At 35.8% G+C, this 22,625-nt stretch overlaps 1 protein-coding gene across 2 annotated transcripts in view; it reads right to left on the reverse strand.

Moving 5' to 3' along the window:
* Positions 1-22,625, reverse strand: part of BABAM2 (BRISC and BRCA1 A complex member 2) — a 162,571-nt gene that overhangs the window by 137,371 nt on the left and 2,575 nt on the right. Inside the window, exons 1-3 of one of the 2 annotated variants that reach the window (XM_041413498.1) lie at positions 21,880-21,991; positions 21,273-21,432; positions 3,957-4,033 (exon numbers count right to left, since the gene is read on the reverse strand). In XM_041413498.1, coding sequence (XP_041269432.1) covers positions 3,957-4,033; positions 21,273-21,400 — 205 coding nt within the window. In that variant the 5' untranslated portion in view covers positions 21,401-21,432; positions 21,880-21,991. Of the gene's footprint in view, positions 1-3,956; positions 4,034-21,272; positions 21,433-21,879; positions 21,992-22,625 lie in introns of those variants that run through there. The other variant, XM_041413497.1, reaches the window with a different exon arrangement.

A 22,625-nucleotide genomic window follows, 5' to 3' on the forward strand; every position in this document is an offset into this window, starting at 1 on the left:
AAAAAAAAAAAAAAAAAAAAAAAAAAAAAAAAAAAAAATCAGATTCCCTAGCAAGCAGAAATGAAAGCTTGAGTGAAAAAGAAAAGCCAAACCCAAGACATTCCAAGGATTTCTGGAAAAAAATTGTAATTTGATTCTAAATGGTATGTTTTAATTATAAAGCCTATTGCAGCTTATAACTCTGCTTATTCTGACAATTTCTGTTGATGTCTGCATTGATGTTTTATCAACTAAGACTGAAATATCTGCAAGAGTTACAGAATACTTCACCTCAAAATACACAAACACTTCATCAGAAAGAATACTGAACTTTTCTAAGCAGATATTGCAGTCCAGTTATCAATAAAGGATACCTCTGCATACCACACAAAGTAAGTTTTGTCCTAGAAACACAGATTCAATCTGTTACAGGATATTACAGACAGTCTTCCTGACATTAAAACTCCAATTAAGAACTCTGAAAAACTCAAATACAGAGAAAAGCAGGGAGTTTAATGCAACAACAGTGAGTACTGGATGAACTAATAAAAACAATATGGCCATCTCACATTTCAACTGACAGTCAAGGAAGACTAGGCTCAAGTTTTCTAAATATTCCCACCATGAAAACAAACAAAAAAAATTATTTCCCTTACAGAAGAAAATAAAATAAAAGTGCCTCCCTGAAAGCATCACTTGAAGTTTGATGGAAGACTATTAGTATGACAAACTAGTTTATCTTTTAACACTGGCATAGTATTTTCTCCAGTATAAAATTGTGGGTAACTCCAAGGTCCCTGGCTGCAGCTGAGTAACTCTTCAGTGTAACATTCTAGCAGCTCTGCATACATGCAAAAGTAAGGTGAAAGTGACATCTTTAAAAAAGTCCATTACACAGCCAACAAGCCACTCTGAAGCCACAACATGTTTGCTCCTACCAAAGCTTACAAAACAATTATTTTATACTACAGTTAGTTAGCCTTGCCTGCAAGTACACTTTCTCCTTTTTCGAGAAGCTGTCAACTTTCTGGGCTTTTGGAAAACAGGATTGCACCGTGCAGTTACACTTCCCTAAAGCTGCACACCAACAGTTTCCAACACACTGGGATTGCTACAAGGGTGCCTGTGCAGTGGCAGCGGTTATGATTGATGATATGCAAAGACCTAATCTGTTGCAAAGAGGATGTAAGACAAACCACAAAGGAACTACACACTTCAGCCTGTATTTGGTACCACATCTGAAGCCCATACTCTGGAGATTCTGAACGCATTCCACCAATCTTTTTATTCTGGCAGATTTCGCAATTTTCCTTTGCAGAAATATTCTGCCCTTGAAAGATAACATATCTAGCAACAGCCTACAAAAAAGTATCTAAACATCTCTGTTTGCACACTATGGCTGTCTTCCCCTGCCATCCTTACAGATCTAAACACAAAATTATTAAAGCTTTCTTGAATCTGCTCACATCACTATTTATTCCACATGCTGTGCGACTTAATGATTCACAGCATTTTCAAACATGTAACACTGGAATGTGGAGAATTATTATTACTTGAATTCACAGCTATTATTAGACACCTCTGAAAAAGATACACTTGTTTACACCATTTTCAGTTGTCTTTGTTAAAATATATAACATGCTCTGTAGGTTTATTTTTTTGTTTAATTGGGTATATGGTATAAAAAAATATAAGAACACTGGAGGAAAAAAAAAAACCCAAGATTTCTTGACACTGAAATTTAAGGCATATTCCATAATCATATTTCTAGGTAATCATATTTCTAGGTACGTTAACTGGACTACAGTCATTTAATATATGAATGTAGTCTTTATGTCTGTGCACTTGCATATGGGCATTTTAGTCTACCCATTTTCCTTTATGAACCAGGAACAGCTTCAGCCTCTACTTGAAATAAGACTTACATCTCTCAGAATGTACAAACAAGGCCCTGCATAAGATAAGACGGTCCCATAGAAAATGATACCACTCTATAAAGCATGTCATTCAGTGAAACATAATTTGACTCGATCATAGTCATCAAAAAAAACTCAAGTGGAATCTACTACACATTGCAGAACACATCAAGACTCAACAGGATGAGTTTACTACACATTTTCACAATTTTTAAAATAAAAGTTCTACCTGGGAGGGCACTTGGCTTCATACAATACAGCCATTACTCACAAGACTTTTGAACAAATGCATAACCACTTCTTTTATCTTAAAATAATTACTAGCTATGACTTAAATCTTCTAGTTTTATTTTGTGAGAAAAAATAATTAGTAAGCCTCTTGAGCCATAAGTTCATATATTTAGAAAAGTCAAAGCAGCTACAGTAGGCTGATACATGAGCCTGGCTCCTCTCTTGAGCACCTGACTAAGCTTCCACATCAACTTCTGGGAAAGACAACTTTCCTTACAGGAGACAAATGGAAGCTTTAACGAACTTCTAGAATACAAGGAGCTTAATTTTGTTGATTTCTGTTCATAAAGGATAAGGACTTCTAGTGCATGACATAATGTTAAAAAACAACCAAAGAAAAAACTGTAGAAGGAATACAATAAATTCTTAATATGTAAAATGTCTTGAAGAGCTACACCATGTGTATGGTGCAGTCTACATGGATACTGTCAGAGCAGTGTTTTAAATGCTTACCATTTCTGTTCACACCAAGCACCTGCTCCTCCACTCAGCGTACTTTCACAGACTCACAGGATAGCTAAGGCTGGACAGCACCACTGGAGACTGCCTAGCCTAAGCCTTCAGCTCAGAGCAGGACAAACAGGAGAGATTGCTAAGGGTCATGTCCAGCTGGGTTCTGAACAGTCCCAAGGATGGAGAAACACAAACTACATAATCTCTGAGCACAATCTGTTCTACTTTTTGACCACCCCTGCAAAAGGGTTTTTATTGTGTTTGAACAGAATTTTCTACATTTCAATTTGTGACCATTTCCCTTCAGTGACCACCACTGGGAAGAGCCAGGCTTCCTCATTTATCCCCATCAGGTATTTATAAACATTGGTGAGATTTGTCCTGAGCCTTCCTTTCTTAAGAAGCCCCAGCTATTTTGGCCTCTACTCACACAACAAATTGTCCGGTTCTTGATCATCTTTGTAGTCTTTTGCTGTACTCATTCCAATATGTCCATGTTGCTCTGGTAACAGACAGACCAGAACTGGACATAGTACTCTAGGCATGGCTTTACCAGAACTGAACTAAAACTATAAATGCCAAGCCTTTAATTTTACTTTATCTAAAATTCTTCATCCTCTCTCATTTTTAAGTTGTTAGAGATAAAAACAACACAATCATTTTTCAGCACTTCAAGTGTTTAGAAAATGCTACCTTCTAAAAATATGCAAAAGTAAATTTTATTTTAAACCTTTGAAAAAAACCACAAACTAAGACAAACAGAGCGCACACTAAGAGTGGGCAAATGAACTAGCTGTCTACAGGCTCTCTAAGCACAAAGATGATTTAACAATACCACTAAATCATTATTTGATTAGAGAAATCAAATTCACATTTCTCTAATCTGGACAATTATACCAGTCATTGTTTAAAGATACCAAATAAAATAGCAGACTAACATATTTTATTGGAGCTTAATAAAGAATTATTCCTAAAGGAGACACAAAGAAACAACACAAAACATGTACAACTTATAAATGAATCTAAAAATGGTCATGAGATTGTCTTAGTCATAACGTTTTATTAGAAATATTAGGTTGTGACTTTTGGCTTCCAGAACTCATTTTTCAAAACTGTAGTCTCACAGAAGCCTTTAAACTTATCTTAAATATTACATGTTCCTGATGGTTGCGTGTTCTTGGAACTGAAGCTTTAAGAGAAAACAACAAAGACACATATCTCAAAACTCATAAAGTTAGACAGACACACTGGAAAATTAGTGAGACATGGAACACTGAAAGAAAAGCCAAGATGCAGATGCAAGATTTTTTAACTTACATTTGAGTGTTTCTCCAGCATAAGGGATATGTAGTTTAAAGCGATCACAGCTGGGTCCAGGGGTCAAGGATGTACAGCTAAAAATGAAGAAAAGAGAAGAAAGAATGTGCTAAGCAGTTAGAGATGGTAGCAAACACTAACATTATTCTACAAGATACAAATGACTAACAGCAAAGATATTGTGACTACTAGAAATATTCATGATTCTAAGAAAGAACAAAAAGTGGGAAAGATGCAGGAGGCCCATTCTCTTTTGATCAGCAGTTCCCACAATAGCATAAGAAATGTCAGGATTTGTGCCAACTCTCTCCCATTTTATAAAGAAAACATACATGCAAAATGCTCTGGTTAGAATGTGCAATCAGAATGCCTTCAATTAGTCAGTCAAAGCCATCAAGTTCTCCACTTTGTATACAATTTTGCAAGTCCCAACTCTGTATGTCACAGTAACATGGTTACCTGCTCGCTATCTCTGCCATCCATATAACTGGGATCAATCTCAATTTTAAGCCACCAACATTTATTTCTTTTTTACCTATTATAACATTAATGTTTTCCCTTGTGGAAAAGTCTCACAGTAGCCTTCAAGAGGGCAAGTTTCAGAATCAGCTACCTGAGGCTGTAACAACTGAGCATGTTAGCTTTTTGGTCTGTGACTCTCCTGCTTATCTGGAGCACTGGAACAGCAGCTGGGCCTCATGGTGGTAAGTGAGCATTTCATTAACAGAAAAGTCACTGGAAAACTGTTTAGTGCTTAGGCCAGAGGTGATCAACTTTTTCACAGTTTTTAAGTCATAGGCCAAAATTCGGAAATAAAAAATCTCAAAATCTCAGCTGCAAAACAAGAAACAGGGACATACATTGTTTCACTGGCAGGAATCTTCTCTGCTGTGGACTGCTGGGCATATCATGAATACCAGGAGCAAAAACACTGGAAGTCCTTAGAAGTTCATTGCTTTATGTTTCTAGGGATCTTGATAGCCCTGAATCTTCTTGCCAACTTAACATTACTGAGAACTGTTCACTGCCCCAGCATAATTGTTGCAAGCCATCTAAAAATCAAACCCACACTGGTCAACTCTAGGAAAAACCAGTGAGTGATAGAACGGCAGACAAAGGTAAAATAACTTGACTGCACATATATCAGATCACTGGTAGAGCTCTAATACGCACCACTGACAACATATTGAAACAAACCCCACATTTACTGGGCTATACACACAGCCAAAAGCAGTAAGGTGGGTAGGCCAGAAAATTGTCAAAAATTCTCATCCTACCTTGTCAGAAAAAACATCATAACTCCTGCAGCTCTATCTCTCCAGCTGCACAAGAGGCATCAGGGCAAACGGAACAATCTTGATTCTCACTCACATACTCAAAACGGTTCAGACAGCCATTTCTCTCAGGTCCTGGCTCTACAGTCTCTTTCCCTCTTTCCACTGCAAGTTATGGAAACCATATTCACTAATTTCAGGCTGTTTATACTCAGTGAGCTACATTTACCACAGTCAAATTCATGCCTGCATGTAGCTTCCTCAAAAAGAAGAAACCATGAAACTACAGATCAATTAACTTAAATGAAGTTTCCACAAAAATACTAGAAAACATAAGCAAACCACTTATGCGCAGCTAGAATGTAAGGCAGATACAATTAAGAGCCACATGCAGTTAACAGCCTCCACTGATTCAGCAAGAATACACCATATTTTTTTCCAGTATCACTACAGAAATTAGATAACTGTTCTTTCAAAGCAAAAGGAAGAAACACATCTATCTTGTCCTGTCTTTGCCTTAGAAAGGTTTTTGTAACATCTTGTGATAGTATCATGAGAAGCAATCTAGAAAGACATAATTTAGATACAAATTATCTACTACCAGGTATGTGCAGGCTTGAATGGAAAGCAAGTTTCTAAAAAGGATTAGTTCACATCTTGCTTCTTCCAGGAAGAATGACCGGACTCGGTTTTCTTCTGCTGGAATAATACTTCACATTTCATTGAAAGACTGATGATAGAAAAGAAATAATGCTTTGTGAAACCTGCTGATGATGCAAATGTGAAAGGGAATACAGCATGTTGGACAAAAGCTGAAATATGTTTTGATTTAATGGTTGCACTATTTATCTTTAAATTTAATCTAGGTAGGGCTTATCAAAAAAAAGTGAGCATCACCAGCATCACTGGGAGTAAAATCAACTTAAGAATACAAAATATGGAATCCCTACTACAACAGAAACAAGAGAATGTAATTCTTTTCCAATATGCACTTTTTTAATAGGTGAGAACAGCAAAATGGGAGTGCCCACTGTTAGGGCATTTTAATGGCTGTGGATGAATTTAACAGCTATGCAGATATTATTAGCTACTTCCAAATAATTTCTATGACTTACAACAGGTATAAGGCCAATTCTAGGAAGCATACCAAAAAAAAAAAAAAGTGCACCATAAAAACCCTTTTTAAAGTTCTAAAATATCTCTGCAACATCATTTAATATTTAATGAAAATTTCTTTCAAAGTATCACAGGTCACAGTCTGAGACATTTCTCAAATACCATCAAAATTATACTGTTGTTAGCTTTTCAACAGACACAAAAATTTCTGATCCTGCAAATACCCTACAATCTTTTCTTTTAGCACAATGGGCCATTTGGAAATACTTACGGAAAGTATAATATTCTATAACATTAAAATAAAAGCTTTATTTAATGGTAAATGTCCCTAAAAGCAATACTAAGTGCTTTTCCTATATTATTATACTGTACTAGAGATGTTTTTAATTTTATTGGTCTAGAAATGATAGAAAGTGACAGTATTAACATTTTTTCCCCCCAGATTGCTCGGGCTGGGCTGCACAAGAGACTTTGATAACTCCAATAGGCTGAGCAACCAAGCAGAAATATTATATACATCCATTTGAAAGGAGGCAGTTTCTTTTTAAAATAAACAGCAAAAGAACAAAACTCCTAAGGCAAACCAAAACTTTGGCACATGTAGGAGTCTATGTGTGACCTCGTTTCAACAGAAAGCCCCAAGTAATGGCCTATGGACATTATCTCCTGCTTGAATTTCCTTAACACACAGAACCTCTTAAAATTAGATACATGTCTGACCCTGAAACATGACCTCTGTCTTCTCCAAAATGTAAGACTTTTGTTTTTTGGAAATGTGATCCTTTTCCTTTATGTGGTCTACACAAAAGTAACACTTGAAAATTAATGACTTGCAACTAAATATTTTAAAAATTATTTGTTGTCTTTTCTTTACAGGGAATTGACACATAGAACAATAATACCTGGTGTTGAAAATTAATGTCCTAAGCTGGCTCCATCTTATGATATATGAGTGTTCTATCTCCCTCTTTATTAATGAAAAAATATTACACTGGTTTGCATTTATTTATCTAAGTAATATCAGTATTTTACATAAGAAAGCCACTGAAGCAGGAATGAATGCTCTGATGCTCAGAGCAGTGATATATCTTTATAAGTCTTCATAAGATGATTAATGCTATACCACAAGATCTCCCATAATGGTTTCCCTACTAAAATATCAAAGAATCATCAACTAGAAAAGTTTCTGGGAATATCATGAAGTGTATTGCTATTCAAATGGGCTGTGCTGAGACCTATGGCTGGAAATTGGTAGATGGAACTGTGTATGCAGCAAGCACAGCTGAATACAGCTTGTTCCCTTTCACAGCAGATTTTAGCAAAGTTCCTTGAGCAGATACAGCAGATTAAATCGAAATTGAGATACATTACATTCTTATGAAGTAATTATTCCAAGCAGGAGACAAGCAGAACAATCCTTCATTGAGTGTTTGATGAACCTTAAGATTGTCTGTGACTATTGGGAAAAGGTTTCTTTCACAGTTAATACAACACACTAAACATGTCCTTACTTAAAGTCACTGTCAGCACCAGATGCTTAGTTGTAAGCATTCAGAATTCTTTACCAGTCACAAAAGGAAATAAAAAAGATTATCCAAACAAAACAACAAAACCAACAATAATAACAATATAAACCAGGAAAGTCACTCAGTTTTTCTGCTTGGAATAAGGCCTCAGTGTATAACAACAGGTATAGTACAACGCATTTTTCTGCTAAATGGATCAGAGTATCCTAAAAGCCTTTAAGAACACAGTTTCACTTGAATTTACAAGGTTTCCTCTTATACCAGTGTATTTGTGATTGACTGTTTTGTTGGATTGACACAACTTCTGTTTTGTTTAAACTAAAAAAAAAACAACCCATTTTGATATTTTACAGGATTGAAGACACAATCATATGGAGGACTCTAATAACTCTAGATTTCAGAACCATCTTGCCATCCACTAAAAAGTTTTCTAAAACCACCACTTGAAAGCACTCCCAAGAGAAGCAGTTTTAAATTATTTGGACTCTGGTAAATTCTTATCCAAAATTATGTACTGTGACAACTGAAGGGATTGCAACGAAACAAAAGCACAAGTGTTTATCACCTTAATCATGAAAGTCAGGAGATGGATGGTTATTCTATCCAAAGACTTTTAAAAAAAAACACAAAAACCCAAACCCATCAAGACCTCTCTCCAAACCCACCAGTTTATATCCCAAAATTCCAGTCAGAGGTTTATTTTTTATGCCACTCCTAAAATCTCCCACTTAGAACCATATAAAACTATAGCAAACATTCAGAACTGCCAACAGAAATCCAACAGCTCTACAGGAAAATGAGTAATGTTCTTTTTATTTCTTCTTTTTTTTTAATTTGTGGTATAGGTATAAGCCCAAATAGTCACATAAGATTTATCTGATGACTATCATATTTACTGATTAAAAATTATGCATTGCATTTAGTCGTTCTTTATTCATAGATCACACAGATCTAGGCTTTACTGCCTTTACTATCAGAAGACAAATCATCAGTGGATTTTGCTGTACAATAACAAAGTCAAATTATACTAAGAATTTTAGCCTCCATAATTTCAGGAACTTAATATTGCCACTGCCTAACGTGAATAGTCAGAGATGCAAAAGCTTCCTTAATCTCATGATGCTTAGGCTGCTAGAGTCGCTGTTCTTGAGGATCAGTACTTCATTGGAAAACAGAAACTGTTTTTTGTTCACCAGACTCTTGGTGTAAAAGCCAAAAAAGCTTCACATTGTGTTAGAGACACCTCAGTGGAGAACACAGCTAAAAACCAACACACACACACACACAAATAATAAGCAACATCACAAAGTCAGTTCTGACCAGTGGCCATATTCCCAGCCCCTCCCACCATACCTACTATGTGCTTCCAACTGTTCCTATATGTGTCGTATAAAGATATTGTTAAGGGAAAGGAGGTCAAGTTACTTTCATAATACAAGAGGTTAAGAATGAATATTATTTTAGGAATGACAAGACACAGTTCAATCAGAGTTCCAGAGGCTGAAAGTTTTGCCAGCAAGAGTCAAATGCAGTTCAGAGGCAAAGACAGGTTGATTGTTTTTTATTAATAAGAGGCAGCAAAATCAAAATTCTACCCAAAACTCTTTTGTGGCATTTGCCAAGAAAAGCACCTCAGTGTTCAAATCTAGTAGAACAGCCTCTGTCGATGCCTTCAGATTTTTATTTCCTCCAATTTCTGTAGATGGAAATCTGCTCCAGTGTTCCTTGAAGACACAGTATTTAATCCCATTTAATTAAGAATTAATTGCAGAACTCACAACAGATGGGTATGCCATGTACAGAGGCATTAAGAATAATTAAAGTGTGCGGAGGATGGAGGTGAATAAAAGGAAGGCTAGCAGGTGACAGGTTTTCTGCAAGATCAGGAAACAGAAAAATGGTGAAAATCACATTTTAGAGCATTGACACTGATGACAAAAACGTGTATTAGGCGGTAGCATTGCACAGCATCCATACAGCTTTACAGGCTCTTACACAGTATTTAGAGTATTAAACAGCTGCTTCTGAAAACAAACAGATCCAACTAAAATTATGTCAACCAGGCAAAATTTTAAATGGGAGAGATGGGCTAGTCAACCAACTTCCACCTTCAATTTTCCTTCATACACAGACATATGTATTACACATACTGGAGAGAGAGAGGGAGTTGCTCTTAAAAGATTCACAGCATTGTTTTTGGGAAATTAAAACACAGTTACATTTAAACACTACTTAAATGAATCTCTTAATTAAAATGTTAAAATATGAAAGTCAACTGTTAATTATTCAAAAAACTTCCCAGTAGATAAACCCACAGTTTTCAGAAAACTCATTTGTACCCTATCCAGTTTCTTCAAACTTAGTATGAAATTAAACATAAAAAAAGACTACTTCTGGCATTGCAATAAAGATTATTATGTTGTTTTTGAATCCTGACAGTATAGGTGATATTCCATAATTGCAACAGCATATTTCAAGCCACAGTTATCATCTGGGAAATTCAAAAGTGTCTCCAGATATGTCAACTATATCCTCAATAAAACCTTCATCTACTGTAAATGCTGATTTTCCTTAACATACATTTGCGTTTTCCTGTAAGAAGTTCATTGCACTAACTGGAACTTTTAGAGAGCAGTGGGATGCGAGACAGAACATATATACTAGAAAAACAACCCCTCACTTCCCTTCTGCACCTATAGGAAGATTTGTGTCTTTAAAAGTAAAGTTCAAATAACTATTTTAAATCAATTCAGCTGCCAGCTTTCACTAGAAACACTATATAAAAGTATCTTATGCCTATCTTAGTAAAACAAATACAACACTTGTATATTAACAGAAAACAGATTTTCTAAATATGAGTGAGGGTTTGACAAAGCAAATGTTGCAGATGGGGAGAGCTCTGGGACTTCCAGAACTACAAATCTCCTTCAGAGCTGCCTGAGTCTTGTGGCAGCAGTCCTGCAGTCACCAAAACACGGCTGCCTCTGCTGGAGGAAGATGTCCAGCCCAGCCCCTCTGAGAGAAACAGAGGAAACACACCTATATATATTTTTTGAAATCAACTCAGAGAACTTCTACATTAAATTAAAATACACACAAACTTCTCAAGATTCTGGTATTTTTTTAGGACCAAACTCCCTGTTCATTTAGCCTAGTAAGGCTGGGTTTAGAACAGCTCTTTTCCAGCCACCATAGCAGGACAGGTTGGAAGGCGCGATCACAGAAAAGAAACGTGAAGTACCACATCTACTGTACTTGCAAGAGGACTTTAAAGAAAAGCTCTGAAACGATCTCAGAACTTTCCATTCATAAAATCTCTGTAGTTTAGGGTGGGAGATCATTATTACTGGGTCTCAGGGAGCTAATGATGATACTAATTAAGAAAAATAATTAAGCATTGACAAAGTTTTCAACAAAACATATTTTACAAACATGCTTTAGAAATGTTGATAATCAAACTGATTTCCTTTGTAAGCAAGATCTTTTATACTCTGGTAATTGCATGTAATTCTTTAAAGACTACACATGGCACTCACATGCCTCAAAAGAATGAAATAGAAGGAGAAAATGGAAATTTTAATGAAGGAATGATCCAAAATTCAACAGAAATAAAGACAATTGCAATGGAACAACACTAAACATACACCCTAGTATAGTATGTTTAGGTAAATAAACTAGGGAATTTGCAGTATCATAAACTGTCACATGTTCACACAAGGAAAAGGCACTCTTTCATTATACTGGAAGACCAGCTGTACCCCAAATTCTTGGAACTCATAAGCAAATTTTTAGTGAAGAGTATGAGGGAGTGGCAGATGCATCCTTTGGATTTACTTCACCTCCCTCCCCTGCTGACAGATTCAAACCATGTTTCAGATTTTCCCAGCTGCCATTCAATTATCTATTACTTTGCAACGAGCTATAGCCTAATAACATGTCATATGTTTTATTTCTACTGTTCACTAAAGTGAACTCCATTTCTGGAGAAAGAAACACAGAATCAGACAGGGAACATTTTTACTTTTGGCTTACCCTAAAAGAGAACCATTCTTCACCAAGTATGAAATTACAGTCAGCCACCTGGAGTTTCATATCCTTTCAGTATTCACAGAAAAAGCATACTCATACAGCACATCACAAAAGCTGAGCTATTATAAACATCTGCTTTAATAAGCCACATAGCATTACTCACATTATTGGCTGTAGTAGCCATAAAGACTCCCTATCCATTTTCTAAGTAATTTATTTCATTTTATATGGAAAATGCAGTGAATTGGTATCAGGGAAAAACTTCAAGGACTAAAATCATAGCCCATGTTTATGTATGTATGTTTATGTATTTTCTCCCTTTAACAAACTAAATAAACAATAAATGGGTCACATCCCTGCCCAGGGTGGGGGTGTTGGAACTATATGATTTTCAAGGTCCCTTCCAACACAAACCATTCTATGATTCTATGGATATTAGGTGGGATCCAGTGATCCTATGTCTTCTCCATTTCCCTTTCAAAGTTTTCTTCTAATTGCAGAGTTTCAGATCTTTTTGGTCACAGATGCCTATATTAATTGATTTCCTAATTTATAGACTCTCAGGAGAAATTTATGTTAATACAACAATGAATTCAATTCTTTGGATATGAAAGTTAGGTCAAGCAAGGACCACCAGATTTAGAAAATAAATCCATAGTTTGCAGTTGCACACATATTCAAAAGGGCAACTTCAGATTAAGTATATTTATATAAAATATTACAAGACTGGAGACACAGCACAAAGCCTATGAAAAGACAACACCTGAACAAAATATTAGTAATTCTCCTATTTCTAGCATTATTTTAGATCAATTACAACAGTAAAGATATGTAGTGGACCAAAAAGATCAAAAGGCAAAGGAATTTCACAGGTAAAATTACAACAGACCACCCCGTGGAACTGCACCTGCATAAAGCAAGCCCCACATTGCTGCATGTTACATTTTCTCCAGAAGTCTAACTCTAGAACCCCTCAGCCCAGCTCTTCTTTCTCTAACTTCTCATTCTCACATTAATTCTCACAGTTCACAGCCACCCCAGCAGTGCTAACACTATTTTCAAGATGACACCATAAAGCTTAAGATTAAACATCACTCTCCCCATCGTCCCATCTAACTATACGTAAAGAAAGGAGTTCCATGTACATTTCTCTTGATGACAGTCACAAAAATCCTCTTCTTCCTGCAAAAGTTTGTCCTTGCCCTCACTGTCCTGTTTTCTCCCAGCATCACAGTAGGAGCTAGGCTTGGCTCATCTCTTATCAGCCTCGCAGGCACAGAAAACCATGTAGCAAACTCCAGCAATGGCAAGACTATTTATAAGCACAGTCACCTTTAGATCCTATGAAAAGAGGGTCCAGTCTACCCTAAGTTCTTGAAAGTCTGAGTTCCCAGCCCACCACAGATGCCTGGACCTGTCTTTATGCCACTTCTAGCATCTCCCCTACACCCCTAAGTTTTCACTCTTTCTGCATCTATCCAATAAAACTGAATTTTGCCTATGTGCAACAGGCTAAAACTAAAACAATGGAAGTCATGTACACAGAAGACACTACACCACTAGAAATCCCTGAGGAAATTATTCCTTCTAAATGTCTTCACTGCCTGTTTGCAGTTGGCCTGAAACCATATCACTTTCATAGGGTTTAAGTTAAGGCTTATGACTAACACTTATGGCAGCCTGGAAAACAGGACAGATAATCACTATCTATTAGTTAAAAAAATTCTTAGTACAGAAGAATTCTTAACAAAGAACATGAAACCTTGTATTACTCACACCACCCTCTCCCCCAAAAATAAAAATCCATGGCCGAAATGCATGAAAAAAACCTACCAACTTTTACTAAAGAGACTGAAATCAACATTCTAGAGGAAGAAGTAGAAAAGAGAGAAAGAAATAATATAAAATGGGAGACATTTTGAATGGTTGCTGGTAGCCCTAAATATAAACAAGACCAATCTAATCAGGTTTTTCTAGTGAAAAAAGAACTGACCATCCAAAACAGAACAGCCATTATTATGTCATATTTTTTAAAGATATTATTTCAGTGATGCATACAGCGATGCATGGGAATCTGGGGTCAGGTTTTTTAGGCAATATAAGTTTAGAGGGCTTTATATTTGGCTTTTTTTTTTTTTTTTTTGGTCTCTTTCCCATAACGAAATTCTGCAATTTCCCCTAATTAAGTTTTATCATTGTGATTCTTTAACTGTACAATAATAAAAATATTCAGTCCTGGTGGTCTAATTTTATTCTTTCAGTCATATACCACAGATTACAGAGAAAAGAACCTGTGGCCTACACTGTGGAGTGGTTTGCCTCAGACACAAATTCCCTTCTCTCAGGAAAGACAAAATAAGCATGTTCCCTTTTATTGACTTTTACTTTTTTATGGATTAGATAGGAGGCGTACCTCATGGACTGAACTTAGTATCTTCAATAAAGACATCAAACTGAGCAAACTGAAATCTGTTAGTTTACACATACAGCTCTAAGTATTGTTTTGAATTGCTCACTTTCAGCTAGAGAATAGCTGCTACAAAGAATGGCTGAGGAGTGCAATGCCAGGTAAATGCCAAAGATCGTATATCAAGAAACAGATTAAAAATCATTAATTATTACATTTCATGATTCATTCTTATTTTGCACTGCTAGAGATTGGTCTTCAACACTGTTGCATATTGTTCTGTCAGCATAAAGCCTCTCATCATCTCCTATGCTTTTAAAGTCCCTAATCTCATCAATGCCTGCAACAAAAATGGATAAAACAAAAATTCATAATATTTTGCTTCAGCTTCATCACAAGTGTACATTAGCTGTTTTATGTTATGCCATGTATACATGCCTGCATAGGAGAGAATCAGGTATACAACAAATAACTGCATACGTAAGACTGGAGAAGTCTACTGATCACCTATCCAGGAAAGTATTCTTCTTTAGTAATGAGAAAGGAAAAAGAAAAGTGAGCTGTTCTCAGCTTCTGGTGAAATGCAATATGCATCCAAGACACATGGCATGCTAGAGATCTGTTCAGTTCACATTAAAAAAATGCAAGGATTTGGAAGTGAAGAAATTGGACTGGATACCAATTAATAGATTTTAGCTGTCTTTGTAACAAAAAATAAAGTCTTATGAATTTTTTCTCCTGTAGTGATGCACAAGGCAAAGATATAAGAGACATCTATTACAACAGAAAGACCTGGGCATAGGCCTACTCTAACACAAGCCCCATTTTCAAGAAACATTCAACGAATTCCCAACATACAGATAGCAAAACCACATTTAAACACCTTGTTAACGTACACATTTCCAATAGCATTTGGCACCCTATTGGTACTACATCATGTGATGCCCTCTTTATACAGAAAAGAAACAGTTGTATCAAATAGTATCTTCTCATTTTTATTTAATGATAATACTGACAAACACTGCATTTGCCTTCTTCAAGTCCAAACAAGAGGAAGCTACTCACTGTCCCCATCTAAAAATACCAGCAAAGACATATTGTACAGTACTTAAACTGAAAAAAATCTCAGGAAAATGCATGTAGTCTTTTAAATGAGAGCCCAAGTTACTGCAATTATCTAGTGCTACCTTTACTTTTTAAAATCCTTTCTTTCCTCATAGCACTTGAAACTGACAAACAAACATTTTTATTCTGAACAACTTCAAGCACCTTATTTAAAACTGGTGTAAAAAGAATGCCAAACATTATGGAGATTATTTACAAAACCATTGCCAAATGTATGCCCTACACTTTGACCTTTTACCAGACAGACATTTTGCCTTTGTTTTTTCATCATTTAGAAACAAATGCAGGAGAGTGCAACTTTGGAGACAGTCAAGTCTTTTTTAACCAGCACAGAAAATCTGCTGTTCCAAGTGCTGCTCCACAGCACCAGCTCTATCAAACTGTCTCATCAGAGCTTCAGCCTTTTACATTTTACTTGAGAGATAAACTTCTAGTATTAGGATTCTTTGCAGTGAAGAACTGTATTTGTCATCAGAAACTGGAATGAAACAACCTACTTAGTGAAAAGGTAACAGTTCACGACTTATCCAATACAGCAGTAAAGGACTTGTAAAACCACACCTCCTAGAAACTGCCACATCCTTTCTAGCACACATTTTACACAAAACATAGCTGTTTTGTAAAACAGGTTTTCATTATACTTGTGTTCAGAAGAGTCAGATTCATTAAACTTCGTATGTAAACATGTTTAAAAAATTACCTACAGACACCAATGTGAATGATGGATATGAACCTTCCTCAAGTAACTAAAGTAGAATCTTTCATTTTAATTAATCAAATGCAAAAGACCAAGGCAAAGCTTTAAATAACTGTACTATAATAGTATTTCACAACTAAAATCAACATTATTTCACAAAATATGCACACAAAAATGCATATTTACTTTAAAAAGGGAAATGCCCAAAAGAAAGGGAAATACCAAAGCATATTGCAGTCTACTTGATAACAGAAAAAAGTAAATCATCGCTGCTTCCTAGGAAGCAGGGCAATAAAGTTAAAAATATCTTATTACAGCTTGATAATAAATTTTTATGTTGAAATTTACTCCAGAAAGAATGACATTCTTTTGACCACTCTTCATATAGGTTTCTTTCAGGAACATAACTACTTGCACAAATAGCTCAATATTAAGCAGAAAGGCAGAAATCAATAGTGAATAAGACAAGTGAAAAGAACATAATACTAAGATGGTTTACTACAAACCACTTACATAAAAATTCCACAGTTAATCTTCTCATAAATATGGAATAAATGTAACCATGAAAATATGAAATTTAAAATTTTGTTATGAGTGGATATCTCAAAAAATAGAGTCTTAATATATGCAGCTTTAAATCACTGTATTCATTTTGAAATTTTGCCTGGTGGAACACATCAAAGTAATTTAAAAAAACAAAATCAAGTTTGTTGAGTAAGAAGAATAGGCTTGCAGCATAATTTGAAGCTCAAGCATGGGCCCTGATGAACAGCTGTAGGGGAAAAAAAGAGTTCTCAAAGGCAATGACCACCACAACTATGTCTTTCACTCTTGTAACGCACCATAGGAAAAGCAGCAGTCTCTTAAATAACTGGATCCTACATTATACAACAATTAAACACCCTTCACATAGGAAAATATCCTCTATTTCTAAATCTACATAATAATCACTTTTCCTTATTCAACATCTTTCCCATGATTATATGTGTAAATGCTAAGAAAAATACCGCAGCCACAATTCAGTTGGTTATGAGTAGATTTTAATATCTAATTAAGATGGGTCAGTATTTCAAAGAGACACTAGTAGAGATTAACTGAATGATACAATAAATGGCATTGACTCAAGTGGCAGCAGTATTTTCTTTGGGTCTAGAACAAAGTAATATCCTATGCAAGAGTTAAATATGCTTTCATCCACTCTGTCATCTTGAAGAATGTCTTTTATTAATGAAACACAGACGCCTGCCAGGGTTTTCTTATCACCAGAATCAATGGTGCTTAAGGTGCTATATTTCAGACATGACCTTACACCCCAGTTCTACGTTTGTTCACTGTGGGGCCCTATTGACAAGAAAACTTGGCCACCTAACCTTCTATTAGTATTTCCGTTGCAGAGTCTCTTTCTTTTCTGTTTTGCCATATTACTGAGCTCCACTCAGGGGTCTGCATCAGCAGGGACCATATAAATTCTATAAATAGTACTTGGTTCTGAATATCCTAATCATAGATGTAAATATATGTGTCTTATGAGACTGGTACTGTCTAATAAGTTTGTAAAACACACAGACATTATGAAACTGTAACATATTATTATAAAACATTTACATACTCAAAGACTGCAAAACAATAGGATTTCCTTACTATGACATATTTCCCTCCCACACTTGAAAGCAAAGCAAATTAACATATCATCATACTTCATACATCTAACATCAGCTCTTTAATACAGTTTATAAAACACAACAAAAGTTGTCAATCTCAGCAATAAGTCAGAATAAGTGCAAAATAAGTTCCTCACTAAAACTATCTGACATATGGATTGACTTTTCAAATAATTAAAGGCTTAATATGCTTGCCATTTATAAATCAAAATCAACTGATGTGATAGGATAAAATCTGGTACTTGATCTTCTGCTGGTGAAACAGAAAGGAACTACCCTCCACTTCTGAGAATGTCAAAACCAAGGCTCTGAGTAGGCAAGGCCTTAGAAGTACTACTTTATTCAGTGTGTTACCATCATTCCTTGTTAAACACAGCTCCTGTTTCTAAAACTTAAGAAATGAGAATGGATGGATCTTCAGTTTGAACATTTTATTTTGCTATACACTGTAAAGCACTGGTTCTTTAGGGAAGGTGTGTAACAACAGTAAGTCCTAATTTGCTCTAAGAGTAACAGTATTGTATGTGACAGTGGAGCAACCATACAGCTCCTTCCCAGAAGCTTAGAGACGCTTCTGTTTTCCAAATTAATAGCTATTGAGGTGATTACCTTAAATATTATAAGATTTTAAAGGTTACAGTATAATTGTAGTGATTTATTATTAAAAATCTTCCATGTAACACACCAGGTAAAGCAGAAAATATTTGCATGTTCTGTAATAAACTCAAGCTAGGCTAGGGTTTTAACAGCCTAGACTAGTGTGTGTACAGCCCCTGTCACGTGTGAATAAATGTACAGTCACTATTCAAAAGCAAAGTTTCTGAACTGATAGTACTCCCAAGTGGTCATATTCATTTGCAAACAAGAACTGCTCTTTATCTAACTTCAAACATTTTATCTAGCATGTATAATCTAAACCTGCCTGGTTCCACTTTCTAAGTTTAAAGCCTGATTTCAACCCATTGAAATAGAAGGGAGTTTTGCAATTGATATCCTCAACTTCATCCCAATTTCTCTTAAAATAGTTCCCATTTTCTTACCATTTATGCCCAACTTCAATGACCTCATTGTTCTCTTTCTTCATGTTGATATAACCTACATTTGCCTCTTCTGATTATTTTGTCTGCATTATTTTATTTCCTTATAAAAAGTGTACCGAAAGTGAAAGTATACAGGGGTTTGGATCTTCTTGTGATGTGAGGAGAGGGGAGGAGAGTAGACCAATGTCTTTCAATTTATTTTTGAACTCTCAAAGCCCTACAAAGTTTTCCTCAACAGTCAGTATGCAGCAACAATTTAAATCTACTAACAAGGCTGTGGGTTAGGGATTTTGCTATTTATCAGCTGACATGGGACTCTGAGAAACAGTCTGTGGAGCGTCAAAGAACTCCTGTATCAAGGTTAAAGACCACTCAACTAGATCCTGAGTTATGGAAGGGACATCTCTGTAATACTGTGATTTGTCCATAATATGGTAAGTAATTCTGCACTATTCACCACTTCAGAGACAGCATAAAGCACTAAATCATGAGAATTTTATACTTCCATATTGACACATGAATTCAAAATTTTCTGTTATAAATACCCAACAACTTATTTGTAACAAACAAAAATTTTTCCTAAAAACACATGCATGAAATTTGCATTTCAAAGAAATTTCAAGCAATTGTTAATTAATTCTGTTTACAGCAATGGTTTTAATAAACTAGTTGTACCAAAGAAAGAAAACCTTCAAATAATTCTGAAATAAATGAAGAATCTTGATTATTCTGACTGCATCTCCTAACAACCTCAAGCTAAATCAAAGACTCAACATACAGAATTAAGCTTAGCTTATGCCCCAGAACAAGGAAAAAAGTATTTGGAACATGTGCATTTAGGGCCAGGGTCTTTTAACAAGCTATAAGACAAGCCCTGTCAGGTGCTGTACTTGTGTGTAAACTCCACGTTAACAGAGTTACAATTTGAATCACTGGGTTTGAGTGACAGGTGCAGCTGCTGGCAGCTTTTAGTTTTTTAAAGAATAAACTCCTGGAAAACATTCAGGTTTTAACAAAGCAAATACAGGTTCTTCTTGGCAAGATCAGTGGCCAAAAACTTTAGACACCTATTAAAAATACCTGTGAAAAGAGTCAGCTAGAAAATGCCACTTTTTGTTATTTTAATCTCTTACTTTAAAGACAGGCAGCATAAGCATTCAGTGGTTAGAGAGCAAACCCCGTAGCTACCTCCCAACAAACAGTTGTGTTTTCTCTCTACTTTTCTTTGTAATCCTTTCTCTTAGACTTCAACTGGAAAAATGTAAGAGCTCCCATCACAGCTTTCCTAGAAGACTAATTCAAGGGAAAGCAAGATCTAGCATGAATTGACAGCAGCAGATGCAGAACTGCTCAGCCTGTCTTACGTAATTTGCAAGCCTAAATGTCAAGTCAGTCAACACTAATAACAAAGTCATGGCTCCTTAGACCTCCATGTAAATCTGCACTCTGTCCCAGCACCTCACAGGGAGGGAATGGTTCCTTTCAAACTAACCCCAGAATGCAAACATCCTTCCTGAAAAGGCATTGTTACAACCAGAAAAGCACCTCCAAAGCTTTTCATGAAACCATAATAAAACAGACTTCAGAAGCACATTAAACAAAGTTTTCAGCAGAACTGCATTTTAAACAACAGTGATTTGTGGTGGTTCCGAACAGCTTTTGTGATTTTTATTATGGTATCATTAAAAATGATACACAAAGCAGTAGTTTGTACAAACAAGATGATTTGTATATCTAAAGCAAAAGTAATTTCACTCTCTGAGCTCCTGTAGCAAAAAAAAACCAAACCTGAATCAAAAAGATGCCGTTAGATGCCCAACTCTATCAGAATAAAGCAATTTCTGACATGTGTCATCTAAACATTTCACTCTCCTCATGTATTATTCACAGAGGTTATACACCAAAGTCTGTTTGTATATGCAAATCCCAAAATTCTATTGCTACCTGAAAACTTATCAGAACGCTTCTAGAATTAAAAATAAAAGGAGCAGCTTAGCTCACTTCAAACACTTGGCCCTATAGCCACTTGATGTACTGAACTTGAGGGAGGCCAGATAAAGGAAAAGTTAGTTTTTGTTCTGATTTGGCATATTCATGACTACACGTAAGGTAACACAAATTTGTCTTTCAATTTTTGATTTACAGAGAAGATTGAGTAAGCAAGTGATAAACAACAGAAAAAGGTGTTTCTAACTATCTCACTGCTGAAAACCAGCACTATCAAGTGGCAGCGATGCGAGTGTCTTAACAAGATAATTATTGCCAAAAATATGACAAATTTTGTCTCCCAAACTGCAGAATGGTAGCAAGACAAAAAATAATGTAGCTAGTATGTCAACCCCAGCTGTGTTTAAAATGCTTAAACACATGCACCTAATAAAACTCAGCTCTGAAAAGACAACTGTGAGGGGTGGGGTGTTCTTTTTGGATGAGGAACTCACCCAGACTTCAAGTCTGTAATCCGTAAACAATTAGTAGCATCTAGTCCTACTTTTCCATTTCTGACCACACTGGAAATGAAGGGGGAAAGAGCTGGAGAAATTCTGTTCAAGGCCACTTCAGGTGACATCTTATTATGTTCCTCCTTCCTTTTCTCTTGAGCTGCAAAGGGAGAAAATAAATTTTTTTAATTACCTACTTATTTGATGTAGATTCACATGTACTTTGCAAAAATCAACAGAAAAAAAGCTAAGCACAAAAAGGATCAGGAGTGTAGAGTTACAGAACTGTGCACAGGCTTATAGAGAAAAAATAAGCATAGATGGGTTTTTTTCCTCCCACCTCTGCAACATCCAATGAAGCTTGTTTATTCAGTATCAACATAAATCCAGAATTATGTCCTAGGTGCCTTGAATTAAGACCCTCTCCCTCTGAGAAAGAGACATGAAATTGAGGGTCACTCTGACACTTCCCAGCCTAGTCCTTCTCGTAGACATTCCCAGTCAGTCTGTAATTGACAAGTCACACTTGTTCCACTTCCCCTGAAATCAGTGGAACTTAAATTAACTGCAATGGGCCCAGGGGTTTGATACCTCTCGGTATTCTCACCTGCAATTTCCAAGAGCACTAGTGTGCTCACTAATAATCAGTATTACTTTTATACTATTTCATTAGGTAGTCAATTTATAGGACTTCATGATGCCTTTTAAAAGCTAACACTGCTTCTCTCTCAGCTGTATCACCGCTCTCTTTGAAAGGCATCTTAATCTTCCTTCACGTAACAGATCAGGAAGCTGATGTACACACATTTTAAGCACAGCCTGTTCAGAAGTGCTTACAATTGCGTGGTCTTATGCTAAATCAATTAGGTCATTAATTTAGCACACTTAAGTAACCTGTTGCTTTCTAGGTGAAATGCAGAAACTGAGCATACACGCATTTTAAGTCATTGCACCACGAAAAGACTACAGAAAAGGGACAACAACAGACTGTGGAAGGACAAGTGGGAGAAAAGAAGGGTAACCAACTTATTAAAATCTTGATGCATTTGATCACATTATAAGACATAGAGCTTCATATGAAAATTAACTGAACTTGGCAGTTTTGGAAAACAAGGCTGTAAATGACTGAAGATAACATGAACTTGCCACTGATAAGTGGGACAGAAGAGCTCATACATAAACCCACAGCGTTAAAAAATATTTTTAAAAATAACCAATTGAAAAACACTAATACACACTGCATTCACTTTTTCAAAAAATGCTGCATATGGACTGCTGTATTAGTAAGTGTTCTATAACAAGAGTGTGAACAACTCATGGCAATAATTGCAATTTTCTGTTGTTTCTCACACT

This window comes from Onychostruthus taczanowskii, unplaced genomic scaffold (genome assembly GCF_017590055.1).
Source record: "Onychostruthus taczanowskii isolate IOZ18803 unplaced genomic scaffold, ASM1759005v1 scaffold42, whole genome shotgun sequence".
Lineage (NCBI taxonomy): Eukaryota > Metazoa > Chordata > Aves > Passeriformes > Passeridae > Onychostruthus > Onychostruthus taczanowskii.